The following is a 22,677-nucleotide window of genomic DNA, read 5'->3' as shown; positions in this document are numbered from 1 at the left end:
TTAAATAATAAAAATTACTTTAAATTGTAAATTTTGAATATGATATTTAAAAAAAAAATTATTTTTTCATATAGTATATGCTTGCATTCCGTTTATTGAGTGCTATTAAAAAGAAACTTAAAAAGTGATTGTTTCAAAATTGATCAAAATTGATTTTTCACTGCTGAAATAATTTCCAACGACATGCTTCAAGTAAATATCAAAACCGCTTCTTAATAATAATAATATTATTTCTTGTTCTGGAGTTCCGGTGAACGATTTACAAACTTGAGTTCGGCTGCGATTATCAGGATAGCGCCAAGCGGCGACACAAACCAGTTTTGGCGAAAAACTCGGCCGGGAACTCATCCCGTCTTCCTTGTCAGTGGTTGAGAATGAGATGATCCCTGTCTCTCGTGCCAGCAGCACATAAAATTACCCTACCACACAGTTGGCGAAAAGATAAAAAAAGCATTGCAGTAACTAAGCCGGTGAACTTTTACGTCAGATAAACTATTGCCTTAAAATTCAACTACTAATCCCCACACATTTATATCAACAACATAAATACATTTATTAGAAAATTAAAATCGTAAAATTTAATTCTTCTGTTAAAAGAACATTTTATTTTATTTTTGTGAATTTTAATGTTGTCTGGATGTTTTCCAAGCCTGGATCGTGATTGCCTTTGGAATATTATTTTGGTGTCGTGATGTGGATTATGTGAATATATCGTCATGTCAGTGCATTATGAAGTATCGTTTTTGTTCATCATCTTTTTAGGGGTGCTAACATGCAAAGGCGTAGAGTGCACCAGTTCACAGAACTTACACAACCTTCTAAGGCATCCTCACTATGCGGAAAAACATCAACACTCGTTACAATCTCATTTACAGGTAAGTAAAACGGCTACTTTTTGTAATACATTTCTCATGAAATATTCATTTCGATATTTTCATTGGAAACAGCACTGAAAAATGCATGATTGTTTATGACATGACGAAAAATTTTAATTTATATTCTGACTTATGCCGTTGAAATGTTTATCCTTGTAATTAGGTTAAATAACATTTGATATATTTTATACATTATCATTTATTGTTGATGTTGCCTTATTCGATGGTTTTTCAGTTTTTTAATATGCTAATATTTGGGATTCAGCCTTTTATATTTGTTTTAATTCCCTGCATATATTAATGCATTTTTACCAAAAATTACTCCTACCCTGCATGGTTGTTTATGACAAGACAAAAAATTTTAATTTATATCCACACTTTTGCAGTAGAAATATTTAATCGCGAAATAAGGCTCAATTACGTTTGATATATTTTATTCAATATCATTTATTGTTTATGTAGCTTCATCTGATAGTTTTTCAGCTTTAAATATATTTTAACATTTGGATCCAGCCTTCTATATTTAATCCCTGCATACTTCTGAGAATTTGAATTTTAAATACGTAATGTCAAAATATGATTTGTGTATTTTGGGCGGAACATTTTCTGATGTTTTGAAAAGAACATTTTATTTGTTTATTTTGCATCAGTAGAATATATTTAAAAATTCTTCACGTTCGTTGTTGAAATGTCGAAAGATTTCACATTTAATTTATAACCAGACTTATATTATTAAAATATTTTGTCCGCGTGAAAATATTAGTTATTTCTGATGTATTTTATTTACTGCTTATGTTGGTTTATTCATTTATCTTTTATTCTTTTTAGTGTTAATGATCCAATTTTTCTCGTCTTGTTTTAATTACTTCCATATTTCGATGCATTCTTGTATGAATTAGAATTTTAAATATATAATATCAAAATTAATTTATGTATTCACTTCCTGATGTTGGGATGAGGGATATTTATTTTCTTTCAATACATTTTTTAAAACTCCGTCTTTTTCCAAGTGCTCATCCTGCGATTTTAGAAGTCTTAATATGTTTTACTGTTACAAATCCGAATTACCGAATGTTATTATAGACTAGCATATAAATAACGGCTTCCTAACTTGTTAGCAAACATTGCATCTAAATAATGATTAAAAAGATAGGTGCATTCAGAAGGTTAATAATCATTTTTTTTGTTTTGTTTTTTCGGATTTTTTTTTCTTTACGTGCATTGTAACAAGGGATATTCACAGATTTGTTTTTGTTTCTATTTTTTTGTACTTAAATGATGCATACAGATTTTTTAATTTTCTGCAATTGTAAACTTTTTAAATTATATACTGAAGACATTATTGTGAAATCAGCTGATTTCTGAACTACTCGGGGCATTTCTGTCTTCACTTTCAGTTTCATATTGAATATTTTTCTGGTTTTCAATAAAACGTCATTTATATCCCGATTTTTTTAATTGAATAAAATATTTGTTTTAATTATATTAGAATTAAATTACAATTAATTCTATTTAATTGCTGGCAATTAAAGTTATTATTTTAAAAACATTAATTGTATTCTATTAAAAATATTTATTTTTGGATAATTTATCCGGTTTTAATATTATTATATATTAAATTTGGATAATGCTTAATTTACAATGACTTTATTACAATCTTGTAATAGAATATAGTCACCTTGTTTTGTTGAAAAACAGCGATTCCAAATCCTTTGTTTGAAAACTATTTATTTCCAATATGTGTCAGCTCGTAATGTATAATTAATGTATGGTATTGTAATAATGTATAGTTAATGGTGAACTGGCGAAACATGCAGAAGTAACAGAGAGAGCCGTTTAACATTTTTGACTTTTTCCCACTCGGACCCCGCCCCCCTCCTCCTCCTGTCCTTCTCTAAGCTATTCTCCGTTTTTGATTTTTAAAATTTTCCTCCTCAAACTCGTTTTTGGTGGGGGGAGGATATAGACACCCCAGGAATTTTTTTTCCCATTGATTTTTAAATTCTAAAATAAATTCAAAAAATGGAAAATCAATCAACGATAGTTTAGAGAAAATTAAATATAGTTTATTAAAATGTTTATTGTAGTGGAATAGTTAATGCAAAAATTATGTGTTTAATTATCTGTTCTAATAATGTTGAATTTGGAAAGAAGCGAATGATTTTTGCAATAGCTCAATTTAAGCTCAATTCATTATTTAAGAATCATTTCTCTAAAGCATCACAAAATAGACTCTAGTCTTTCGGCATTTCTAAATAATTATGCTTGTATCTTATTCATTCTTATTGGATGCATTTCTATCAACATTACGGAGAATAACAATGTGTCATAATCATTTATTTTTAGAAACACATTTCCCTATTTTTATAATTGCATTGTTTTGTAATTACGAATAGGAATAATCAAAATATTTATCATTTGGATTTAGAAATCTTCACTTGCGTGTGAGTGAAATCCAGCATTGAGCGTGTAAATGCTTTGTTTACATTTTGCGAATTAGATGCAAGGTTAAGAAAGGACAAGGTTATTATAATTCCGCTCCCTTTAAATAAATTATTTCTTACAAGAAGAGAAAATGAAATGGTGCAAGAAGCATTTATTTCATAAAATGTTTAAAAATAACTACCAAGCCTATTTATTTATTGTAATAAATTATCATCGTTAAGTATTATGAAATTTTTTTTTTAAAGTTATTATGTTTTTGTATTTTGATATTTAAAGATATTTGATAAGTAATTTTTATTAACCAATTAACGACTACAGCGTTAAATACTAGGAAGACTACCGATTGCAATGGCTCTCGTGACATGACACAGGGAAAATTTCTTCAGTTCTTTACCGATCATGGTCCCTAGAATCCAAAACCACCCTTCGTTCAAAAGATTATATATATGTGTATGTGTGTGTGTAAAATATATTTTTAAGCAATTTCATGGCCGAAGACACTTTGAATTTTTAAACTTCGCTTTTATTCCATCCCTGGAAGCATAATTTATGTACAAGAAGAAAGGACGAAACTGGCGTCCGTTCACAAGCGATACAAGAGTAGAAGAGCGAAAAGAGACACATATTTATCCCCAACGTTTATATACTATGAGATTCTGATAGGGATTTCTTTATACGTGTCGTTTTAGGTAAGGGGAATATAGACGTCTTTTAAAAGAATTCGCTTAGGTTGAAATATTTTTATCCCTTCACTCGGAGCGTGAGAACCTCTAATCTAAGCATTTTTGCAGAGCCTGTGTAGCATTAATTAAATAAAAAAAGACGGAATTGGGTCAGGAAATAAGAGAACATTTTAGAATTAAGTTAGCATGGGCTAAATTAAGATAAACAATAAAAAATTAATTAGAATTTAATTTAGATTTAGAGATATCATTACATATATATGATGTACGTATAACGCTTTTGAACAAGATAGTTTTTTTGGATTTTAACTGTCTTAGAAATGTAAAAATCTCGGACGAATTCGTAAATGGCCCATCTGGCTCAAAGGAGGTGAAAATGGTGGGAGATGGAAATTTTCATTTCGCTATAACTTCCTTAATATTGAAGATAGAAAAATAAATCCAATTAGCCAAATGAGCGCCTCATTAAGAGGAACAGCCCCTGCATATAAAATTTTTCGATAACTGCAATATCTTAGAAGTCAGGGGCTTAAAAGTGATTTTCAAGCCCTAATATTGACTGTTTCTAACATCAACAATTTATTTTACCTTATAGTAATCTAGATGTAAAGGAATCTATCTATGCCTTTCAGCTTGCCGAGAGGAATTTTTTCATAATTCTAAATTGTTTTCTTAAATTAAAAAAAAAAAAAATTCTATCAATTATACTACTTTCGAAATGTGTTACTTTTCTGTTAGAATATTTTTCGAATGAAAACGAATGTTAATTTAGTTGCCATTTCATGGAGACAGAAAAATTATTCAGCCACTTCTGAAATGCCGAATAAAACATGTAAACTATTATTGCTTTTCTCGAGAACTAGCGGGCACTAAATCTACCTTAAAATGGCTAATCATGACGGAAATGTTATTTGTTTTTTAACGCTAAGTTTAATAAGATTCATCTGAATGTTACCTTCGAAAAATAGGCTGAGACCTGTTTTTATGACAGCAGAGATCGTAGATTTTATATCTGTGTCTGTTATCTTGTATTGAACCTTGTTGCAATTTTGCATGACGCTGTGAACGAAAGGATATAATTTTTTTGTAAGTAATTTAATATAGTTTTTCTGGCAATCAGTAGAATTGCAATTTTTCAGCGAATTGTCTACTTATTTGTATTATAACGGTTTGTGATGTAAAAGCGAACAGAAGTTCCAGAGAGCCGGCAAAATCGGCTAATATTTTTTTAAAAAAAGATTAAAAATATTTTTTTCTGTAACTTTAATTTCAAATAGATTATGTTTATCTAACTATGCATATATGGATCAATCATCTGAAGAAAAAAATGAAAGGGTATTCGAACCTATATTTTTTGAGGATGAATTGTATTAACTTTAATTTTTGTTTAGTCGAAACATTTAACTACGATGCATATTTCGTTTATCTCTTGTTTTGAAGCTGTATGAAATCTAATGAACAGCGGGCCGATGACAATTTTACATCGTAATTGAATGCCTCCCAATTCTTCAAATATGTTTATAATAGCCAGTTTTTGTATTCGTCATATGATTATGATTCAAAATCTTAATTCTTATACTACCTCTGAAACAGGGCTCTAATATAATTAAAATCATTCTTGAATATATTAGACAAATATTTACCAAATATCTGCATTCAAAAGTATTATTTTTACCATTTACTGCAATTAAAGATATTAAAATGAAGTAAATATAGATTATTTATAACATTTTTTAAATCTGGCATACGATTATCCCCCCCCCCCCTCCTTTTTATTTTCTTGCATACGAAGAGTAATTGCCAAAAAAATCACATTCGAGATTTTCAAATATTTTCACATTTAATATCTGTCAATCCGAAAAACACAGTTTTGGAATTATGTTTGTGTGTCTGTGTCCACGTTTAATGAAGAACGCTTTAATTTATATGGATGAAATTTGGTATATGGTCTTTACACTAAATTTGTGAAATTCTATCAAAATTTTGAACAAAATCCATTAAAAGAAATTTTCTCTGGCTGGCTATTCGAATATAGGTTAATATAACTTCAAAACGAAGAGAGCTAGATAAATGAAATCTGATATACAGGTTTAACATCTAGAGTATATATCTATATCAAATTTGGAACCAAATCCATTTAGGTGTTGATCGTTTATAGATCTGTGCTTTCACAAGTATGTAGACACGATAATTCAAAAATGTAGTGATGTAAATAAATATTTTTTTAATATAATTTTAGTAGTAAAAATATCAATATAAAAATAACATAATAAAAACAAGAAATGATAATAAAATAACAAATAACGTAACGATAATAAAAAGTAACATAAATATAATTGTAAAAAAATAATAAAAATAATAATAACAGTATAAAATAGCATTTGATAGATAATTTTGTTTCCTCAATTCTAGTTCTGTGTCTTACCTTGGTTTCAACCAATCGGAAAAAAGCCACTCAAAATGCAATGCTGTATATAAACTATATCCCAGCGATGAATCATCAGAGATAGCTCTCTATCATGCTCTTTTGGAAATAATGTTCAACGACATGCGGTTAACATTACATAAGTACATTTAACAGAGAATATGCGAGAAAGTTTCGAGAAAACTACTCCTGCTGGCTCTGTATATTATCCTTTGAAGCTTCAAATACAAAGAGTATCTAAATAGGAAATGTTTAGAAAAAGCACGAACAGGTGTTGGTGGATTTTTCTTTGTTTCTGCCAGAATTTGAGAATATTATTTTTGATGGTTCTTTGTTTAGTGCAATGAATTTTGGGTGACAGTTTATAGCAGCTTTTAGATAAAAAAGAAATTTTCCATAGCGAAATGATCCAGTTTTGCGATATCTTACTTTAATTTTTTTATGTTGTTAATTTCAGTAAAGAATCAAAAATTACCTTTGATTTTGATGATCGAATCTTAAATCCGTTTTATTTTCTTATAAATAACGAGTATTTTATATGCAATGTTCTTTCCACAAATTTTGACATTAAACGGACACTAAGCAGTTTATTACAAATGATTTTTATAATAGATTTTGACTGACTGAATAGATATTTTTTTTTTGGTAGAACTGACTGCTTTTCTTTCGTGTTTGATTTCAATAATAATAATTAAAAATAAAGTTGTATGCACAATTATAAGTAATGAACATTATAAGCATTTTTAAAATTAGTTTAGTTATATTAAGGTCTTGTTTTGGAGCATTATTTGGTGAATTACGCGGTGCATCATTTTCATTCATAATTTATATAATTATATATAAGTAAGGAACATTACATCGTACATCATTTTCCAAATTACGGGGTACGCCAACTGGGGTGTACCCCATAATTTTGAATCGCGGGCAAATGATGAGGACGACACCTGAGCTGGCATTCCCTTTTCCATAGTTTTGCACTCTGACAGAGGGAAGGCATTTAATCCATACAAATTAAAGGGCATCAGACCCACTTGCAGGGGACTCATAGAATGAATCAAGTTTCTGGTCTGAAGTTTTCTAACCCCGAACGTATCAAAAGACAATCGGCGCCTTCAAGCATTTTTAAGAATCTAGTGAAAATCTATTAATTTTTTTCAGTATATTTTTATTCTTTGCGCGAAGATATCTTGCCAACCAGATTGTTGAAGAAGAAAATATTAACTCTTATCCTCTTTTATTAAATATTTTGTTCCATGTTAGTAAAAAATGAATTTTTGTTATTGAGTTTTCAATCAGTTTTTGAAATAATTGAAAACTGGATATGCTTGAGTTTTAAAATTTTATGCATTTATGTGTACTCGATGACAAGAAGTTATTTTATAATTTTCAGAACCTAATTATCAGTTGATATAATGATTTAATTAAACTTTGATTTTATATCAGTGGCGCCGTCTTGTGGCGAAAAGGAGAATATTTCTTTTAATAATTCCATTATATTACAAATAAAAAGTTATTTATAAAATAAAAAAAATGTTGAAAATAATTAAAAGATTCTTTTTTTCCCGGTGTACTTACTAATAGAAGTGTGGTTTTAAAAACAATTTTTATCAAACTCATTCATTTTTAGTTTTGATCTATTGATATAAGATATAGGCTTATCCTATTTATTTTGCTTGCTCTAAAATAATTACTGTGAACAACCATGAATAATATGGGGAGGAAAACAAGCTATTAACAAGAGACGGCTATCAAATTAAACCCGAAAATATATAATAACCTTCATTAATATTCTCAGCTCGACTTTACAGTCAATTAACTAGTCAATTTTATTCTTGGTTGTTGTTGATTTGTGGAGTTGAAATCGATCTTACATTGTGGTTTTGACAAACTGTGCTGCAATTAGCAATTAACATCGTAATAATTTGCCCCCTGGTAAAACATTCTTGTATTGCTTTTATATGAGGTAATATTCCATGGAAATTTTAGGACTGGAAGTTGGTATTTTCTTGTCAGCTTCCAGGCAATCCCATTTTAAAAGGAAACTTAAGAACAAAATTTGTTCCATTCTGTATTATCTTTATAGTTTGTGTTATCATTGAATCCTATTGTAGTCTGGAGCCACTGAACCTGGAAAATTCAGGTCTAAAGCTCTGAGTTGGAGACGCTTTGTCTTTTCTTGACAAAGGTGGAACTTGGAGGTGACGCATTTCACAAACAATTTATAATACTAAATAATCTGTTTTTGAATTCCTTTCCGCTCAGTTAGTTATCTGCACTACAATAGATAGATGGATGGTCATTCTTTTACTGACCAGTTAAAAAGAAGAAAAGAAAGGAATAGTAACATTTCAAATCTCCAAATGTTTTGAAATGGCAATTGCATTAAGATTTAGAATAGGAACGTTTAGTTTTATTTACTAATGAACCAAATCGTATTTTGTATTTATACATGTTATGCGAAGATCTGTAACTGTTTAGTTTTTAGTTTTGTGTGAAAAACCGAAAATAATATATTCTTTAGTGGCCCTGTATGTTCTGATCTTTGTGTTTCAAAATTTTCAACGTCTATTCTTATATAATCATCTTCACTGGCAGGGCAGCCCTAAATGGACCTTGGCTTTTCTCCTAATTTTATCCATACCGACCTGTTCTTAGCTAAGATTTACCAATTTGTCACCTTAACACTTTAATGGCCGTTCACACAGCATGTATGTGATGTGTGTTTTAATTTCTCTTGTATAAATCACAGACACAAAGATTAAGTGGGAAATAAAGCGCCACAGTTTCTTCACATACATTAGCATTTATAAAGATCAATCGAACAGAATTTTTCTTTGTTACCATTAACCAAATTAGTTTCAATTTGATTTTTACTGCATGTCATGAGAACACCGAATACATGTATATTTTCATACATTTTATATTTCGGCATATTATTATTCCAAATATTTTTTCTTTAATTTTTCAAAGTTGAAAATCCTTGTAAATCGTTTTATTTTACTATCATTTCTTATATGTTTCTAAATTCTGTGCATATTATTTTTGGTTTTTCTACTATAAATATTTTGCCATTTAATAAAATTCCCGTAACATGCCCATCAAATCGTTTAGTGATCAGAATGGTTACTGATATAGAGGTATGAGACGGCGTTCTGTTCTGTATAAATTATTGAGAAACTATTATTATAAAAAATTCGAATTCGGGATTTTGACGAATCTTCGTGATTCAAACCTCCCGAAGTCCGAAAAATATATTTTTTGGAAAATGCACGTGTGTTTTTCTGTTTGTGGCAAAGGTAACTGAAAGCGCTATAACTTGTAGTGAATAGCTTATAAGCCAGTTAACAGCTACGCTACCCGAGCAATTGCCTTTGTATCGTGGTCATGTTACTGGGCTGCGAACCACAAGGTCCCAGGTTCTATCATCGCTCATCACAACCCACCACATTGGTGACCTCGGACGATGATCCTTCAACCTTCGTACAGCTGTTGTGGCGCCATCTACCCACAGCAACCCAATGTCGCCAGACTCACTTGACGCAACAACCCAATGTCGTCAGACTCACTTGGCGCAACAGCATCAGCAACCCTTCACCCTCGCCATAACGCTTTGCTCTACTCAAATGGTTACAGGCGCATTAGAATCAACAGCTCAATACATCACCACTCAACAGCCATATCTTTCGTCTCACCTCCGACTCACTGTAGGGAGAGTCTGTAGTGAATAGCTTATAACAGCTACGCTACCCGAGCAATTGCCTTTGTATTGCGGTCATGTTACTGGACTGCGAACCATAAGGTCCCAGGTTCTATCCTCGCTCCATCACAATCCGCCACAAACTCATCTATATGAAATTTGATATATACCATATTTGCAGATTTCTATCGGATGTTGAGCAAAATCTATTCTGTAGTCTGTCTGTCCGGCTGGTCGAATATTACCAAACGGAACGAAATGAAGAGAGCTAGACGGATAAAATTCGATATACAGACTTAAGATATAAATTGTAGACACCTGTGAAATTTTGAGAAAAATTCAACGAAGAGTGAAGGTCTGTCGGCTGGCCTGTACTTTCAGAAGCATGTAAATGCAATAATAACAATGGCTTGAATATATGAAATTTGGTATATGATTTTGTTGCTGCAATTGTAGCTCTGTGTGGTTTTAATCGATTGGGAAAACTGCGTTTAAAACATAAATTCACCTTTATTAGAGAGTATGCTAGAAAGTATTTTGTTGGGAAACATCACTCCCGCTGCTTTGTTTTATGTGTATGTTCTCACGTGTTGAATTATTTCGTGAATTTCCATGAAGTTTTTTTAAAAAGTTAAATCTTCAAAAATATTGCGTTCCCCTGGTGACGTTTGATTGCATATACATGCAACCATTAAAGTTTTATTAATTCTCAAGTCTTTTTCCAGCCAATCTTTCCATCTAAGTTCTTATACAATAATGCTTATAAATAAGATAATATATAAAATAATGACTGCACATTGTCAAGTCATTTATATGTTTTAAAACTGATTAAAGTTTATGACTTTTCATTAATATAAAAATTTGCTTTCATTATTGGATCTCAAAGTTGAGATTTTCTTTTTGTAGTGCTCGTGAGATCCAAAACGAGCTGTGCTGTAAAAATGTTTTACAAAAAAATGTAACCAAAAATAATTCTACCCCAAAATTTTTTATTGTGATTATCTGAATATTATTTTAGAAATTTATTCATGTATCTGTTTTTCTATCAAGGCAAACTGAAGCTGCAGAGTTTCTGTAGAGGGATCGTCAAAACAAAATCAAATTCAAATAGGTTGATTAAATAGAGAGAGAGAGCGAATAAAAGCAATACGAGGAAGTAAAGACGAGCTTTGCATGGAAGAAAGGGCCGCGGTGGCCTTGTAAAGTCTCGGCTTCGGGTTCAGTGGGTGCTTAGTTTGTAACTCGATTTCACCGAAGAACCACCATGGACATGAGTCTGATGCACTTTAAAATTGCCAAGACCAAATGTTTTTTTTTTTTTTTTTTTTTTTTTTGTGTGTGTGTGTGTGTGTGTGTGTGTGTGTGTGTGTGTGTAGAATTGAAGTAGAATTGAAGTTTCGAAAGAGATGTGCAAGCTCAGATGCTCGTCACTGTCATGTAACCACGGTTCAAAACCATGGAATTAAACGGACTTGTTGTTTCTAAACTAGACGTGAAAAGCAGAAGCTGAAGTTTTTAGATTCATTTTTAATTTCTAGGCGATTAAAAACAGAAGCATCGCATAGTTGATCATACACCATATAGACTGAAATACAGTTAAAGGGATAAGACTACATTGAAAGGACTACATAGATGCGCAACAGTGGAAGGAGAAAACCAAAAATTCATTCGCATGCGACTAGAGCAGCACAGCCACCGCCGAGCTCAATGGGATGAATTTTTGGTTTTCTCCTTCCGCTGTTGCGCACCTAATCTTAATTTCCTGTCAATGTAGTCTTATCCATTTAACTATATTTCAGTCTAGTTCATTTAGTCATTTGTTTTGCCACAAATTCCTTTAATTGCTCTATGAATGATATTCGTGGCTTTTATACTTTTTTTGCCCTTCAATTGTTATCTCACTGACTTTGAGGTAGAATGAATATTGAATTAAAATTTATACAGACTCGTTTTAAAATTAAAATTAAAAAAAAATGCCTTTACTTCCTTTTTGCAAAACTTTCCTTCGAAAGACAATTAACATAATCTTAATGTACGTGCTTTCGTAATTAAAAATTATTCCAAGGATAACGCTTATCAAGTAACGTTATTATTGGAAAGTAAAAAAGTGTAACTAGTTATTCCAAAGTTACCTACTAGCGCAAAGAAACTATTGAAAGTTTCTTTCCGTCAACACCACGGTCTTAGAATAAATACAATCTGCTATTCGTGAGAAAGCGAATTAAAAAAAAATCTGCTAAAACATGATTTTAGCGGCACTTTTGACATTTATCGGCCTCTTTCCCCCCCCCCCCCCCCATGTCTGTCTTGGAGCGAAGTACGCGCTTTTGGCTACCGATTGCGTGTGAACTCTGATCTAATGTTATTACTGGAACAATTGGTCCTTTAACGCTTCGTGTACCAAAACAAGTTGTATTTCCTTCCACACGTCGATGATAGACAGCTTTTACAGTTGTTCGGCTACATCGATAAAAATAAGAACTTGGCTTAAACTCAGCAACTTTGTAGGTGTACAAACATTTTTTTAATTTTATTTCGTTTGATTTTTAGATGCAGCTTCACTTTTCCTGCAAATAAAAACTGTGAAATTTATCAATATTAATTAATTTTCTAGAATAAAAAACAATTGACAGTAAATTAAAGCAATCAGAACTTCGTATATATATATATTACATGCTAATTGAATTAACTTAAAGGCTACAATCTAAGGCCGCGGGGGTCTGGTGGTAAAGTCTCGGTTTGTGAGCAGTAGGGTTTCAGGTTCGTGACCCGATTCCACTGAAAAACCGTTGCACGTTAAATACGTCAGACCAAACGTCCTCCCGCTGGTGTGGTGCGGTGTGGAGAGGGGGGGGGTGCTAGCTCAGGTGTCGTCCTCGCCATCTGACCGCGGTTCAAAATGACGAGGTCCGTCCTAAAATAGCCTTGGTGTTGCTTCACAACGGGACGTTAATATAACTAAACTAAACTAAATAAAATAAACCAAACTAAACTAAGCTACAATCTAAATTACTTTATTATATAATCTGTTGCTTTGACCTATGCATTCAATTGCCACTAACATGTTGAATTTCGCTTGTGCGACGATAACTTCGCTTTTTACTAAGTCAATTTCGGTATTACAATAACTCTGAACATAATTAAAATTCTCTCTTAATGTAGTTTGAGTGGCAGTATCTGGGACTTTACTCATCGGCAATCATTCTTTTGTTATGATTTATATAGGTGGGTGGCAAAATATTAACATATATAAAATAAAGAAAAAAATCTTTTTCAGAGAATGTTGAGGCACTTTTTGATTGGATTATCGATGCATACGGATCATTCATAGTGGGGGATTTAAACATTTTTCGAGTCTAAGCAATACACAGTATGACACTCTACTTTTCAAGTTTAAAGTTTCAATGCATTTTCAATTCAATTATCAGATTGAGTTATTTTAGGTTATTATTGTTAATATTAGTGATTCTGTGAAGATATTGCTTTTATATATTTAGTATGTCTCATGATTGGGCATCATCCACATATATACAGGGAGATTCTACGATCATGGGACAAACTTGGAGGTGTGGTTGAGCTTACTAAAGCATGTATTTTTTGTTTAGAAATGTAGGGTCTAAAGTAACGTGTTAAGGTACAAACGCAAAAAAAAAAAAAAAAAAAAAAAAAAAAAGACACGGGAGGAAAAAATGTGTTTATTTACAAAAGCATCGCTTCTTTGCAGCAGTAATACAGTATTCACAATAAATGTTCAAAATTGCAACTACTAACAATAATTCGAACTACAGTAACAACCTGTTGGTTCGGAATTATTTGGATGCAAATTTTGCGGAGTGACATATTGGGCGTGGTGGACCAATGCACCCCAGATGCTAGATTTATCCTATTTCAGTGGGGGAAATATGAAAGGCATCATTTAGAAGACTTGTTGACTCGGTGATGGACCTTGTTGCATGATCATCCATTGTGACTGCAAGCGTGCGTAAAATGTCTGCCATTTTTTAAGTGTTTCGCCAATCCCTTCTACGACGCTACCAAGCATGAATTACTGTTGGTGATTACAATTTTGAATATTTATTATGAATACCGTTGCAAAGAAGCACTCTGCGTTGATTTTGTAAATAAACACATTTTTCCTCCCGTATCACTTTTTGCATTTGCGCCTTAACACGGCACTTTAGACCCCACATTTCTATACAAAAAATACATGTTTTAGTATGTCCAGTCATCCCTCCAAGTTTGCCTCGTGGTCGTTGAATAATCTATAGAAGCTACAATAGTTGAATGTGATGAAACATATAAGAATCTGATTAATAATATTTAGCAAAATGTTACTATTAGCCTAATATTTTATGATATATAAAACTCATATCGTTTACAAACTTACTTGTTGACAACAAGATAAGTAATATTTTTTACCAACTAGTTTTGGCTCCTCCCCCCCCCACTACGTTTAATGGGCTCTATGCAGTTAATTAATTTGTCTAATCAGAAATCCTAGTTGCGCATACGTAACATTTAAACGAATCCAATCAATGCAATATTGTTTCTAATTCTAAAAGTAAGATCGTCAGTGGCAATTGATCGAAGAGTAGATTCTAAATATCTTCATAAATGTTAATAAGCTTCGAGGAAACCAGAGAATATGTTCGAATTCAGCATCTTGTTCTTCTAACCATTACTGATCGCACTTTGAACGCATCTTGAAATAGCGCTCACTCTTCAAGAGGACAGGCTGGACAAACGGATGAAAATAGTTTATTCTTCGTTTAGAGCTCGTCTATGTATTTCCTATTCAAGAGAAAAATTGTTTTAGACCGTGCTAAGATATCATACTCGCATATTATATGGGGGCTTCCTCCATATCTTTCAGTCGGTGACTGATCAGTAAGATTTTATACATCTAGAAGTGATCTCCATGCATAAACGCGATCGGAGGTTTTAAAAAGGATGAGAATGAACTCATCACATCAGATTACTTGTTGAGATTAGAATAGAGACAGCTGCGGCAATCCTTGCCCATTGGTGTTGCTTGCAAGTTTTGCATTTTGTCACGAATAATTCCCAACTGTCATTCTTGTTCCCAGCATGCAGCTCATTTTCTTTGCATAATTCTGTACAATTCAGCAGAGTTCTTGGAGACGTGTAAGATGGGATGTCACTATGACCAACTATTATTTGTTTTTGTTTTTTTAGCTTCAACTGCCTTTTATCTCTATGTATCGGCTTGAACTTCCGTTCACTATTGTGCTTTACTGATGCCATCTTAGTGTCTTCACGAATGGTGTCATAATCACTGGCACTATGCTCCTTGCATAGCCCCAGTGTTTGTAGTTTTCTCCACGAAGCCTGCAATTATAAGTGTTTCATCAATCTTTTTTCGAATTTTGTAAAGTCTGAAACAACTTCTCGGAGCCCACGATGGGTGTATGGTGCAACTTCCATAATGGTTAATGATATCTTTCTTTTCATGGCTTTTAGGTGGCAATCTTTTGTAGTAAGTGGCAAGACTATCTTGCATTTGTTAAATGAGGCCAAAATTTGCACAAGTGTTGTATTATTTTGTAACCTATCTGTAATCGCCCTTCCGCCTTCCCTTTTCACTTCCAGCAGAAAGTTGTTTCAGCATAGAAATAGTGTATTTTTCTGTGGCTGGTATAAATTGTTCTAATAAAGATGAATTAAATAATGATGGTTATGATTTATTTGTGCGTACAAATTATCTTGTTTTTGCCTGTTTTCTCTAACCAATAAAGTAACAAAACGTTAAATATTGTTGAATTTATTTTAGTCAGTACATCCCAACTTTTCGACACTTGGTAATATACATATATTTTAAATATGTAATGTCCTCTGAAATTGTCTTTGGAGACATTTGGATTTTAAAGGATAGTTGTGCCTCTATGCAGCACCTTTCTCATTGGACGAAAGTGGGGGACAAGATTAGCATGAAAATCTTAGACCTTATTACCAGGCTCTCCGCTGAACACTCTATACACTTTCAATGGGTCTCCTCACATGTTGGTTTAAATGGTAATGAAATAGCGGATAACTTAGCTAAGACTGCCTCAACTGACATATTTTATGGTGTTTCAATACTAACTTATTCTGAAATCTCCTCTATTAAAAAGATGGAGTCGAGTGCACTTTGGAGAGTCCCACCTGCTCATCTTTGGTACCTTGGTAAGAATCCTGGTTGGTGTCACCGCCTGAATATCTCTAGAAAACAGCAAACGGCTCTCTCGTTTTTTGAGTGGATACATTAAATCCCTCACCTTCCAACACGGGAGGATCTTTGCTGAATGTCCTTGGTGCAAGGCAGATCAAACCTCCCCCAATCACATTCTTAAATGTTTACATTTTACGATTTTTGAGATTTTAAGGGATTTGCTGTTGTTTTTGGACTTTTTAGAAATCTTTGGTTTCATGGAGGTGGTATAGCGCAGCTATAACAGCTGGGATTAGAAACAACAACAAATATGTAATACAATTACATGGTATACCGAAATGGAATGTGCGAATATTTTTTGAAACAGCATTTTCCTGTGATACTCTTCAGTATTGAGCAAGAGCGAAGACAAAAAATATTAGTTTCTAAAGCTAAACGCGATCGGAGAAGGGCTCGTGGAATTACTATATCTCGGAAGTCATTTACTTCTCTCAATGGTATTATTATTTCTCTTAATAGTACAGTCAAGCAAATTGCAACAAGTCACCAACGGAAAGAACAGGACTCTTTCCATGTTGATAAGTATTTATGATTCTTGAGTTAAAATATCCGGTAAAAAAAGCTGAGATCTCTTAACAGACGTTCGACTGGCTCTAATACGACTTTGCTATCGATCTTTATGCGGTGTTCACTTAAATTCGATATAACTACACTAGCAGTGTCATTTATACGCTAGTATGCATTTAATTTTAAATTAAATTATGTTAATGTTTAGCATTTACATCTTTCCGAAATAGATTAATCTAATGTTGCGTATATAAATACATGCATATATTCTAGAAAATTAGAGATGATTGTACAAAATTGGTTGTAAAACATATATGTCGGGTCGATTGGCGAATGGAGTTTAATGACTCTAGAGTTAGATTTGACGATGTTGTGCCAGTTAATTATTGCGGAAATGTTCATTATTTCCATTACTTGGTTGTATTTATAAACAAGGAATACAGGAAGTTAGCTTATATCCATGGTATCTTGGATAATTTATGAAATAAAGGTTTTTGACTTCATAGTTCTATCATCTTCGGGAAAATAAGAAACGATAAATATTCTCAAATATGGATTGGTAAAACTCAAATAAACAAGAAGTTAATTTATTTTAAAAAGTTGAATGTTTGTATGATTTTTAAGCAAAAAATATCTTATATATCTTACAATCTTTGTAAGGTTTTGATGAAAGTCGGCTCTCATATCCTTCAAGACAGGAGGATGATAACTGTCAAATTTTCAAAATACAAATTTTAATTAAATATAAAACGAGTTTCAATGTTTTCTGCTATTATCTTCAAAAATATTCTTTCAAAATTGTTTTTGTACAGTTTTGAAACAGAAAAAATTATTCCTTTATTGACATTAATATCATTCTTGCATAATTTTCTCTAATCGTAATAAATTTATAGAAGCTGAGGTGGTACCCCTTCTCTAAATTTCCGCACCACTCCAATGGTTTTGGATCCAATATTTGGCTCACAACATCAGATTTAATTTGCACTTGGTTCGCATATACGATGGGTTTTTAATGGAATTGGGTCTCGAATTTGAAACCCTTTTGCCCCAAAGACGAGGCCTTACTATTAGCTCACTGGGGTCCGTCTTGAAACTGGAGGACAGTAAAAGGGAAGGAAATATGTTAATGTATTTAGAGGCTTAGGAACTTTCATATAAAATAAATATTGGCGAAATTGGATTTATGGTTAAGGCTGGGTGACTCTTATTGGTTTTTCCAATTATTTTATATATATAGATGCATTGTGTAATTAATTTGAGGTTAGTTTAACCCTTTAAAGAGCCATTTTTTTCTAGTCATACTATGTTAAAATATTTTTAGGCTTGAAATTAGAATAAGAAAAGGGATTCATTTAGCTGATTAGATAAATTTGATTAATTAATGATTAAGTAACAAATCAAGACACATTATTTTGTGTAAGATAAAGAACTGAAGCATCTAAGTTTCTGTCTTTCTAAAAATAATTTGTCAGAACTGATGCCAACCTACATAATTTCATACAAAGAAACTGCCCTAGAAAGGGTTAATGTTCTATAATGAAAGTATTTAACTCCGAAATACAAGTATTTCAGATTTATTCTAACCAAAAAACTGGTATTACCAACTAATTACTGTTACCAAGATTTGATTCTGAATCATTATTTATAATAATATGCCATTAATTACTAATTGACTGTATAATCAAGTTAAATGCATCATTTCAAACGACAGTTTGCATTTGAATACACTTAAAAAGAAGACCGATACACCATAAATTGCGCATGACTCAGCTATAAAAAATGAAGGCCAAATTGGGCTCGAAAATTTTATTTTTTCACTGTTTACAATTCGGAATGAAGCATTGCATCCTAAGTTGAGAAAAAATTATCTTAAGAGCACTTCAGCAAATGAAAATATTATATAAAAATGCTAAAGTAAACAAATAATTAGTCTTAACGGAAGCGGGCGGATAGAATCAAGTTCACATCAATCAAAGTGAATTTCATCGCGTCAAGTACCTTAAGTAATACATTGATTAACATCCTTTAAAGATGTGTAGAGAGATTAAATACAAATTCGATCAATTTAGAGTTCATGAAACGATATGCTACCGACCCTTTAATTTTTTCCCGAACATTCATGTGGGACATAGAAACATGAGATTATGCGTTTTATAAAAAGTAACTTAGAAAAGTCTTTTCTAATTAATGATTCAACGAAGTTGCTTTCGACGTCAATTATGAAGATTGAAGATCCTTATCTTGGATATAAAAAATGTAGATATCGTGTTGGAGATTGAGAACTTACACCCGCATCTTCAGGGTTATTCCTTTCTAGAAAATGTAGGCCATTTCTCTGTAGTCTATATTTGAAGCATTCGAAACGGATATTCGGAGAACGAAAACATTTACCCTGATATTTGAAAGTAGATTTATTTGAAGAAAATGGATCAGCTGTATTCATTCACTTCGGGTGAGGGTTTGGCGAACAAGCTTATTTCATTTGATTGGTTTATCGTTATTCTATGCTAATATAACGAGAAATAAATGTTCTTCATGCTCAACATTTTATCATTTTTATGCAAATAATTTATAATCAATTATATAATCGCTTTTAGTAAGTATCTTGTTGTACTTTTTAAAAAAATTTTCGTTCTACGAAATATAGAGAAATTATTATCTCAAAGAATTCGAACTTGCAATTTTGACATATCTCCACCTCGAATCAGATGAGTTCGAAAATATACATTTTCGACATTATGTTTATGTTGTGGTGAATAGCATATAAGCGCTACTCAACTGGGTACAGGCCCATTAGACAACAGCTCAATACATCACCACTCAACAGCCATATCGTTCGTCTCACCTGTGGAGAATAGCATATAAGCGTCTGTGGTGAATAGCATATAAGCCAGTTAACAACTACGCTACAATGTCTAAATGTGAACACGATGACTTCAAAACTATTTGAGCTGACTGATGGAATTTGATGTATGAACTTAAAACCAAATTTGTAGATTTCTAGCAAATTTTGAACAAAATCCATTTAAAAACCAGCGAGAGTTGATCTCTCCAGATCTTTCTCGCATACTCTCTAATAAACTTGTCGCGTTAGAGAACGCCTTGCATCGCATTGGCGTACACCAGTTACAAAAAATTAATTTTTGCCTGGAATTTAGCATTTTTACTGAATTTATCTTGTGATCTTTGGCGAGTTATTTGGCGATTAAACCCTGTCGTGTGTTAATTGTATCCAAAAATCGAATTTGTGTTTTTGATGGGTTTTTCACAACCGATACAAACAAAAATATGACACGGAACTGCACTTGTAAGGAGGCCGCGGTGGTAAGGTCTCGACTTGTGAGCCGTAGGGTTTCAGGTTCGAGACCCGATTCCACCGAAGAACCATCGTGTAAGAGGGTCTGTTGCACGTTAAATCCGTCATGCCAAATGTCCTCCCGCTGGTGTGGTGCGATGTGGAGAGGGGGGTGCCATCTCAGGTGTCGTCCTTGTCATCTGACCGCGGTTCTAAATTACGACATCAGTCCCAAAATAGCCCGAATGTTGCTTTACAACGGGACGTTAATATAACTAAACAAACAAACAAACAAACTGCACTCTTAAGTCACAGATGCCCATACCAAATCCGATATATTTAAGTGTCTACGTTTTTGAATTATTGTGATTATTCATTTTTGAAAGTAAAGACCGGCAAACAATCAACCTGTTGTGGGATATGGCTCAACATTTGACAGGTGTCTACACTATAGATGTTAAATCCGACTACCGAATTTTTTTTATCTACCTTTCTTCAGTTCGTAATTATTGTATTAACATTCTCTAATTATCTTAACATTAATTAATTGTGTTAACATTGTCTAATTATTTTAACATTAATTAATTGTCTTAACATTGTGTAATTATTGTCTTTTGAACAGATTTTTCTCAAAATTTGACGTAAAGACCGTATGCCAAATTTCAACCATCTGCTCCAAATCGTTTGAATTGACATTGTCTCAGACAGACAGACGGACATTTTTCAAAGATGTGTTTTTCGAAATCGGGGAGGTCTAAAACGTGCAAATTCATCAAAATCCCTAGTTCGAATTTATTTGGTGATTAGTGTATTTTTTCTATGTTGCGTTTTTGAAAAAGTAAACTCTCCTGTTCTTCGAGTACAAATGACCTTGATAAGCACGAAACATAAAGAAATAGATAAAATTTCACACACAGGTTTAGAATCTAAAAGACAATTTCATATAAAAATTCGGGACAAACGTGTCGAAGTGTTGAATGTCTGTCTGTACTTTCGCATGCATCAAAATTCAATCACTCATAAACATGTAGTGAAAGCTTATAAGCCAGTTAACAGCTACACGAGCAATTGCTTTTGTATCGTGGTCATGTTACTGGGCTGCGAACCACAAGGTCTCAGATTTTATCCTCGCTCATATCAACCGCCACAATGATTTAAATTAGTGAAATTCAGTATATAATCTTAGAATTACCACTGTAGCTCCATGCCAAATTTTGATTGTAATCTGTTGGAAAAAAGAGCCGTCCAAAATACATATTCGTACTATAGATTCAGGAAAAATGCCAGATTCATGTCAAAGATCTATATTTTGTAACTGTTTGCCATGCATGTTTCACTGCTTTATCCAGGGTCTATGATTTCATGCGGGTAGAGGAAAATAATACTTTGTTTGAGTGTCTGCGAGAAAGTTGCGAGGAGATAGTTCTAAGTGGATTATTTTCTAGAATACGAATCTTTTGACTAGAAATGTTGTATTTTTCGAAAATTCGATTTTGAATGAATATCTGTAATTCAGATCTTCTTTAGACTGGAATTTTTTTTTTAGAATTATTTATATGTGGTAACTCGAGTTGGACAAAATGAACGAAATTGTAGCTCTGTCTCATTATTTGAAAGTAATCCAACGGAGACAAATCTGTGCATTTGGACATAACTCATAAAGACAAAGGGTTAAGAAATATATATTTTTAATGTGGTATTGACCCTAAAATTTTTTTTTCTTGGTATCAGTCGGATATGATTGATTGGTCGGTGAGAAGGCGTCGAAAGTACATGATTGATTTTCTTCACTATACAGTAAGCTCCCAAGTATCTGGTTTGCGACTATCCGGCGTACGTACTATCCGGCCTAGTTTCCTTTTATCTTAATTAAGGAGGGCAAAGCGTCTATTAAGTCATTTATTAAGGACTTTTCCAAAAATTAAAGATTGTAATTTTTAACTCTTATCTTATGTTTACCTTTTCGTCGAATCACCATATTTATGACTTTCCTACGCGCGAAAACACATTTTTGGAGTTACTTATGTCTATCGCTCTACTTGTCTGCTAGTGAGAAAGATAGCTGAAATGTTTTGAGCTAAACGGATGGAATTTTGTATATAGACTTAACACCAGATTTGCAGATTTCTATTAATATTTGAACGAAATTCATTCATTCAGAGGAAGTCTTGAGTTTCGAGTTCAAGTGACATGGTAACTGCAAAACTTTAAAAACTAGATAGATAAAATTTGGTTCGTAGATTTAGCATGTAAAGTGTAAATCCTTATAAAATTTTGAATACAATCGAATGAGGGTGTAGAATTTGAAGCAACCAAATTGCGTATTTGATTTTCTATTTCCGCATGCCAACAATTAATGCTTTCCTAAAATAAAAAAATTGAGCTCTTGTGATATTTACAGCCTTGCCAAAAGTCCATAGTTTTGTGTAAGAGCAGACGGAAATAACAGTTTTTTTTAAGAGAGTATGCGACACAGTTTCTCACGTTGTCTCACTCCCCCCCCTCTTTTTTTATTTTCAAT

The 22,677-nt window shown here is 32.5% G+C and overlaps 1 protein-coding gene across 1 annotated transcript in view; it reads left to right on the top strand.

Moving 5' to 3' along the window:
• Positions 1 to 384: 384 nt before the first annotated feature.
• LOC129981878 (uncharacterized) overlaps positions 385 to 22,677 on the top strand; it is a 175,114-nt gene continuing 152,821 nt past the window's right edge. Inside the window, exon 1 of the mRNA XM_056092917.1 lies at positions 385 to 875. Within this exon, the coding sequence (XP_055948892.1) occupies positions 717 to 875 (159 nt within the window). The 5' untranslated portion in view covers positions 385 to 716. The remainder of the gene's footprint in view (positions 876 to 22,677) is intronic.

This window comes from Argiope bruennichi, chromosome 8, assembly GCF_947563725.1.
Source record: "Argiope bruennichi chromosome 8, qqArgBrue1.1, whole genome shotgun sequence".
Lineage (NCBI taxonomy): Eukaryota > Metazoa > Arthropoda > Arachnida > Araneae > Araneidae > Argiope > Argiope bruennichi.
The sequence above is the reverse complement of the archived record's forward strand: the minus strand, read 5'-3'. Positions and strand labels throughout refer to the sequence as shown.